The 8,494-nt window shown below is 39.4% G+C and overlaps 1 protein-coding gene across 1 annotated transcript; it reads left to right on the forward strand.

Annotated features, from left to right (window-relative positions):
• Positions 1-4,410: 4,410 nt before the first annotated feature.
• LOC110188408 (nose resistant to fluoxetine protein 6) lies at positions 4,411-7,391 on the forward strand. The gene is made up of 9 exons (XM_086831907.1): positions 4,411-4,860; positions 4,921-5,293; positions 5,356-5,429; positions 5,496-5,695; positions 5,761-5,873; positions 5,924-6,140; positions 6,199-6,371; positions 6,434-6,920; positions 6,978-7,391. The coding sequence occupies exons 1-9, from the start codon at positions 4,572-4,574 to the stop codon at positions 7,284-7,286; spliced, it is 2,235 nt and encodes a 744-aa protein (XP_086688033.1). The 5' UTR covers positions 4,411-4,571; the 3' UTR covers positions 7,287-7,391.
• The last annotated feature ends 1,103 nt before the right edge of the window (positions 7,392-8,494 follow it).

Consider the following 8,494-nt stretch of genomic DNA (forward strand, 5'->3'; position numbering starts at 1 on the left):
CCCATCACGGTCTGTTTGTTTCTACCCATTACTGATTTGGCATTTTAAAGCCATATTAAATTTTAAACTTGACTGTTAGTATTTTTACAACTTTATTACTACGAAATGCGTCTTTATTATTATATTATACATAGCTATTGTATGTATTACAACCATAACTCCTTCTTTGTTATTGCGAAATAGTCGAATTTACGACTGGCCATGCTTGAGACTCTTTCGAAGATTAATTGCAATTTATGGCATTTAGATTGCGATTTAATTCGCTCCTTTGAACCGTGCGAAAGTAAAAACGTAATTAAAAATGGAATTATAAATAAGAACTGAGCATCAGAATTAGAGAAACTGCAATTTGTAGATCGTAGCTGTAGCTGTCATACAAATTTACACACTCGATGTGAGAGGGATATTGATATATGCCAGTAACAGCAGTCATGCTGTGCTTCCCATTATGGAGTCAGTGTGAAAATTTGCAGTTGAGGCGCCTGTCCCCACCCTGACTTTTAAATCAATCATTACTCAATAAGTATCCAATGCTTATGAATGCATTCAGGCGCCTGGAAATCTTGGACATCATAAGTACGGCAGACAAGTCTAAAGTTCATAATTGTTTGAAGTATCAAGGTTAATTGATTAAACGCTTAAAGACAGCCCCTTTTGCACATTCGAATTTTGTTCAGAAATCTAAAAAATCGACTATTAATTAGCAGATTATTGGGTGTTCCGTGCAAGAATCAAATCTAAGAGATCCCAAAAGCGATGCGGGTGAAGTTGTTTGGAGTATTTAAATAATTACCGATCAATTATTTGCATTCATGGGATTATTTAATTGATTTTGAATAAAAGAAAATATGACAGCTAGCCTGGAATTAGTTTCAGATTAAAATTCATGAATGCAAGTATAAGTTGAGAACCACTTCCATTTTAATACCAATCATCAACTCTTATATTTATTTATTAATTATGTAAATATTCCAAGTGCCGAGTATATTATTTAATTCCTTTTCAACGTGTTTATTATCGCAATATGTGTAACTAATGCAAGCAGTATATTATTTGTTATAATAAAAATAATTGGCTGCAAGTTGGCTGGCAATTTAAACGCTGCTTGACCATAAAAAAACACACTTTTTCCTACACATTTCAAGCGTTCCATAAAAAGTACTAACTTCCTTGTTTCAATTACTTCATTTACTAATTAAATGTTTCGCATTCAAAGCACATTTACCGAATAAAGACGGCATTTTGGGGGGCTTTTTTTGAAGCTTGAAACAAAAGGATTCACAGGGAGATTTGGGTCACAACACACATTAAGTTCAGTTTAATGGGAATTTGGTTATGTGATTCACTCCTGCAAAATGTTACGACATCGGACATGAGGCTGGTGCTTAAAAAGTGATCAGCAAGAACTGTTAATTAATCGATTAACGAAATCTAATTGAATTCTATAAATGTGAATAAAACCAAAGTTAAGGAGTGCCCAATATCAGCTCTGAACCAATTAAGATTAGCCCGCAGCTCTCTGTTTTGACCGTATCTGTATCTGTGTATCTGCGGGATGCCAAGATACGTATCTCAGCTTACTTCACACCCGAGTCACGTTTCCAGATCGCAACGTCAGCGGCCGTGAGGAGGCACCTTTGGAACCGGCTGCTAGTCGGCTGGCATCGCATCCGGACTTCCCCAAAAAGAAAGTGTGACGCATCCATCCATCGCGTTTGTTTGTTCGTTGAACAATTCTTCGAAACTGCCTCCGTAGTCGTCTACAATGTTCTCATTTTGTTTTTGTTGATTTGCGCGATTAGAGCTGTTTAAGGCATGATTGTGAAGAACTTATACTGCGGATATTATACAGAGAAAGAAATATAAGCACCTTTTAATTCAATAACTAGTAGTAAATAGAAGAACAACTAAATATCTGGTGAAAGATTAAAAGTCAAGCATATAACTCTTGAGAGAAAAGATGTCTAAGACTCATAAGGGTTTTCTTTAATGGTATATCCGGTTCCGGTGAATAAAAATGGACACCATTGAAGTGCTGAGGACAGTGATAAAGAAGTTGTGGGTTTCTTTCGTTTTTATTTCTGTTTCATTTTAAAGTTTCATTTAAAAAAGTTAGAAGGACTTCGGATACTTTCTTCTATAAAAAGTACAAAGAAATATTTTAAATCTATATTAAAAGTGCTTTAAATATTATATTTGAATACTTAAACTATCTTTAAACATATTTCTATTCCTTATACATAAATACTTCAAGTCTCAGAATATTTATTTAATCTTGTACTACAGATTCTCATTTGACATATGCTTTTTCCTAAGTGTACTGTTGCAGGGGGGCTGTCCAACTCGTTTTCGCCCCGACAAGTATTTCCCTAAACAAAACAAGTCGACGCGGAGCGGGACAATTTACTGTTAACAGCTGCTGACGGGAAGGCGGTAGGCGGCAGGCGGACAACCGTCTGTCGAATCTAAACAATTCGACGGCGCTGATTGCTTTCGCATTCGGCTGATCGATATTGTTCTTTTGATGTCGACTTTGTTGTGATCTGTGTGATTTTGGCGTTTTTTTTTCGATTAGGTCCGCTTGTTGCGCATTCGCCGTGTTGGACATGACAATGACAGCGACGCTTTTGCGCCGACATGCGTGCCACAATCATAACCATCTCAATTGCGAGCGAACGTGTCAAGTGTCCGGCGGGTAATTACTTGCAAGAATCTGGCCACAGCGCGCACGGAAGTGGCGAGTCTGGGCGAGCACTTCCCCACAGCCGAGAGCCAGTCGCGTCACCCGGACAGCTGGGCCAATTCAAATTGAATTATGCGGCCAATTAAACTATCATTAGAGCTGCAGGGCAGCTATCTGGTCATATTAGCTCATAGGCGTGGCTTTGGAGACGGGCCACTTGGCCATGTTAAATGCAAATGTCGCCCCGATATTAATGAGGTGATTGTAATAAGCAAATCGATATTTCACTGTAAACTAACCGATTAAAAACACCTGAGATCTCGGAAACCAGCCATAATTCATACAAATCTAGCTATCATTATATCAACTAATACATAAGATTAATTAATAATATTTTAAAAGCATTTTTAGATAGCTATGCTGAGCATTAATTAATATTATATGATGGTTTTTTATGAGTGGACCACTGCCTTTAAGTTTGGTAGTTTTTAGAAGCTCTTTGCTTTTACAAGTAATTATAATTGATAACTAACTATGACAATATTCCTTACTTTGACTATGGTGACAGCTTTTTAAAAAACCATTCTTCTAAACCATTATTCACATGCAAACCTATATTAGCCCACATCATAAATCGTTGAGGGGGGGTTTTAGGAATTTTAAATAGGCAAGACAGAAGCGATTATTGATATTGATAAGATTCGGGACACGTAAACCTTGCCTTATTGGTGATTACCGGTAGCAAACTTTTGTACTTCTTCGGAAAATTCAAGACTTTAGATTACCGGCAATGACAAAATAGATATATATTTTTTCAAAATCACAGTGAAAACGGAAAGTTCAATCATTTGCAAATCAAATGGCAGAAGAAATGGAAACAAGTCTAATCCTCACTGTTGGCATTTTTACAAATTCTTAGTCTGTGAATCAGGGACGTTGCTAATTATCATCACTTGATCAGAGTTTGTCATCATTCCAGAGATCTTCCCAGGGATTATGAACAGGGATCTTAAAGGAACTTCACATCATAATTCCATGCCCGCAGATAATGTTAGTGTAGTGTAAAGGACTTTCTTCAGGAAGTAAATGTAATTTACAACATTAAACCAATCAAGACATAAAATCTGATCTGAAATGATATATGTGATCAATTACAATAACATTAAAGAAGCAGTCTTATAAAGTTGGCTATATGTTATTAGTGACAGGCTGCAGTTCGCCGGCAGATCCAGTTATTGAAAACTCGCTGCATGCAAATCAACTAATTGCAAAAATCAGATAACCAATATACAGCTGCTATCAACTTTCCGCCTTGATCGGATCTACTTAATCATAGAATTATAAATAATACCTGAAATACCCCTAGACCAACGCCATGAGTGCGTTCGAACCACCAGACACCAGCAGATATGGAAGTGATTTGTAGTATGTATTGTTAAGCAGTGACTAGCGAAGTACAATCGCTTGGTGCCTGTGGAAATAGTTATCAAGAACAAGGACAAGGTCGTTTCCGTTCTGCAAAAAATTGACCTATAATCGATACAATAAAGTAAAAATTTCTACGATCATAAATATTAGTTTATTGTTCTCAGGAACTTAGAATATTAAAGTGATCGAAGAAGTTATTTTATTGATAAGATAATCTAGCCCCCCATAATATGCAAAAACAAAAGATTACGTGAAAAGATTTCAATCAATACAAATTCGTACTAAATTGCCTTTCACAGATTGCAGAGTCATGAAAATTGGACTAATCGAAAGAGCCCATATATTACTAATCCTTATCTCAGACGACTGCCAGACATCCAGTGGCTATGCCAGCGATCGGTTATAAAAAGGGTTGCTCTGGTCCGGATGCGAAACATTCGGTGGTTGGAAGTCCACAGATATGGTAAGAATCACAGAAGTAGTGCTGCTCCTTTTTGGCCTGGCTCTGGCCAGCGCCCTCAAATCAGACTTGGACCTTAACCAAAACCTCGAACTGGACGTGGAGGATTACCAGCGACTGAATAGGATGCGGCATTTATCGGAAGAGTTCTTCAACTACTACCAGAATGTAACTCTGGAGGACTTGGTGCCTGAAACGCGGCTGCCCACTGCCCAGGATCTGCAGTGCTATGCGCAGTTTGCCCAACTTACCGCCGGATTGGTAAGCGGCGAACTTTGGGCCTTTAGAAGTGAGTAAAAGATTATATAATCCCAGCGAATGACTACATAAATACGTCTTTTGTGATTAGTGATTGATTCCTGGGGATCGATACCGGCTGGTATCCTTAAGGGCCATCTCAAGGATCTTGGCCACTATGACGAGTGCGTGGTCATTGAGCAGACCGTGGTCTCCAGTTATACCCTGCTGGGAAAGTACTGTCTGGCCCAACTCCCTCTCCAGCAACTACTGGGTAATGCCGGAGGAATGATGAGAATGTTGAATGTCCAAACGGCTGTCTGCTTTCCCTCCGCCTGCTCCGCCACCAACATGGACACACTGCTCCGCAGGGTCTTCCAGCAGCTAATCGGATTGGAATTGAGTGACAATGTGAATCTGGTCAGCGAAGGCACCTGCAAAACCGCTGAGAGAAAGGCCTACGATGGTGTTACCATTTTCACAATGTAAGTAATAGATATTTATATTCTTTTAAATTGTTTAAATTAATATTGATCCTTTTCAACAGCGTTTTATTGTCTGTATTTGGTGCAGCCGTAGGTATGGCTACCCTTTATGACTATTTCTTATGCGAGGATCAAAGTAAGTATGCAAAAGATTAGCCTTAAAAGGATATTTTTTTATTCTCTAATGTTATTTACTTTTTAGAAAAATTACCACCCATTCTGAAGGTTTTCTCGGCCCGTGCCAACTCCCGCTCACTCTTTCGGGTTAGTACGACATCTAATCAAAATGTGATCGAGTGTCTCCATGGAATTCGGTGCATGTCCTTGATCTGGGTTTGCTATGGTCATGACTATATTATTGGCATCACATCGCCCAATATCAACCTTTATGATGTGTACACGGTGAGTGCAGGAAATCTGAACTCACACCCAATTAGGGATTGATCCTTGATCGTATCCATTCACAGTGGGCCAAGACACCGTTCATGGACGTCATCTACGAGGGAGTGTTTGCTGTGGACACATTCTTCTTCATCAGTGGTCTACTTGTGGCCATGGTTCCTCTCCGAGCCATGGAGAGGTATGTCTACTACAGGCTTCACTAGACCTTCCTACAGCCAATCATTTTAGGGCCAAGGGAAAACTAAATATTCCACTGATGTATCTGCATCGCTATCTACGGTTGACGCCCATCGTGGCCGTGTCCATCCTTATCTATCTGAAGGTTTTGCCTCTGATGGGTGATGGGCCGCTGTACGGCAATTGGAACTTTGATAACTACGATAATTGCAACGACAACTGGTATTGGACCTTGATTTACATTCAGAACTATGCTACTGACAAGGAGGTGGGTGGTTTTCAGCTCACAATTAAATAACCCTTCTAAACATAATCTTGTTGTGTAGTGCCTGGCTCACACCTGGTACCTGGCCATCGACATGCAGCTCTACATCATTGCCCCCATCTTGCTGATTGTTGTGTACAAGTGGGGCAAGAAGGGAGCTGCACTGGTTCTCCTCCTAATGCTCGGACTGGCCGCCTACCTTTTCAGCATAATGGTGATAAACAACTACTCACTGTAAGGCTTGTATAACACTTTTAAAAAGATTTAGTCTTAGTTATTGAATTTAATTTATAAAGGTTAAACGGAGGCGGAGGCGGTGGACCCGATGGCGGTGGCAGCACTGACCTGTCTCACTACACACATACCAGGGCTTCCGGTTGGTTGGTTGGCTTCCTGTTTGGTTACTTCCTGCACTCGATTCGCGGAAAGTCCTTTAAGCTGAACCGCCCCACCGTCTGGGTGGGATGGATTACCAGTCTAGCCCTGCTTCTCACCTGTATCTTTGCCATGTATCCTTATGGAATGGGAAAGAGCAAGACTGTGCCAATCCTTAACGAAGCCTTCTACGTGTCGCTCTCCAGGATCGCGTGGCCCCTGGGTCTGAGTTGGGTTGTCTTTGCCTGCATGCAGGGATATGGGGGTCTGGCCAACTCCTTCCTCACCTCGCCGCTGTGGCAGCCACTCTCGAAACTGTCCTTCTGCGTCTATATGGGGCATCTGTTCATACAGAACCTCAATGGAGGACGAACGCGTGTCAACACCTACTTTTCGAACTACGATATTGTGAGTAATCAACCAGAGATTGTTTTATGATAAGCTCTTTGTTAACCCTTTCCTCAGATGCTGCGCTTTTGGCAGGACTTTGGTTTCTCTGTGCTGCTTGCCTATGTCCTTTACATTCTGATCGAAGCTCCTTGTGGCGGTTTAGAGAGTTTGATTCTACCGAACCGAAGACCAGCTCCTCAGCCGAAAATCCAGCCTTCAGCTGAGGAGGCGCCAGGGGCTAGCCAGTCTCCAATTGATCTTGAAAAGCAAGTTACAGAGCCAAATGCACCTCCACTAGATACTGAATCTGCATCAGCTGCTCCTCTAGAAAGCAAGGTTGACCTGCAGACTAGCCAGGATACGGAAGCCAAATCGACTAGTTAAATAACACAACAATAAGAAAACTCATTGTTTATAATTTATTTAAACTTACACATAGAACCTATGAATATGCTGTGAAAATATAGAATTTTGGTATATTTGAACAAATTCTTATTGAAACATAATTAATCAAGATCAAAATGCAAGGCTGGATCGGATATATATCCGATGTTGTTCTAGTGATATATTTAAATTTCTCAGAACCTAAAAGAAGGCCCTGCATTTTGCGGGATCTCTTCTAAAAAATATTCCATTCCTTATTCTATCAATCTCAGAGATTAAAACCATTAGGGAAAAACGAAATAAAAATTTATATGTGTAATTTATATGTATTACCGAGAAAATTGAAAAAACAAACTTTCCCAAATCCCACGAGGTGTAGGCATGCAGACTCCTTGACTTTAGCGCAAATCGTGACTCAGAAGTCTGAGCCTCTTTAGTGGGTTTTTTCCTGAACTTTGAAGCTGTTTATATTATTCAATTATGATTCGGATAGTTAGTGTAGAGTATACAAAATAATGCAGATTACAGTGAATTAATAAAGTCAGAGTGGTTTCGTAGGTAAAGAACTTGATTATCAGTTCTATGAGTGCAGATAGACTCGTTTGCTTGAACCACTTATAAAATGTATATCTGATTGAGTTTCAAGAAGCCAAATAAAATGCTACCAGGTGCCTGATACTGCGGCGTCTGGGGCCTGGGAAATCCAGTCGGCTATTATTTTGTTTAGATTGCTCATTTCGGTTATTATTGCCCCGATAAGTTTATTTTGACTATTTTCGCCAGTTCACATTGAGTTGGCTCAACAGTAGGTACAAGGAAATCCCATTTATTGTTTCCTCAAAACTGGAACCGCCTTGATTAGATAGAAATTTTCTTTCGAAGTTAAAAAATCCAAAGTGCATGCTGACGAATGCTTTATAAGTTTTAAATGAGCACGAAGAGGTTTAGCGGCGTGTGGAACTTTTTTTTTGATAACAGTCGACTAGGTCAAAGTATTGTATGATGATTATCACTTTTATTGAAATTGAATACTCCCAAAACTACAGAACTAAAAGTATATAAAATATCATGAAAAAGCTTTCTTTATTTTAGTATATCAAGCATCGAATTTTCCTAATCCAAATCTACAACTAGAAACATAAATTTATTTATTTACAAGCTGTTATTTTAATGTCGTGTATTAGATTTGTCATGTGGATTTCCATATC

Source organism: Drosophila serrata, unplaced genomic scaffold (genome assembly GCF_035046125.1).
Source record: "Drosophila serrata isolate PLE 108 unplaced genomic scaffold, ASM3504612v1 contig_241, whole genome shotgun sequence".
Lineage (NCBI taxonomy): Eukaryota > Metazoa > Arthropoda > Insecta > Diptera > Drosophilidae > Drosophila > Drosophila serrata.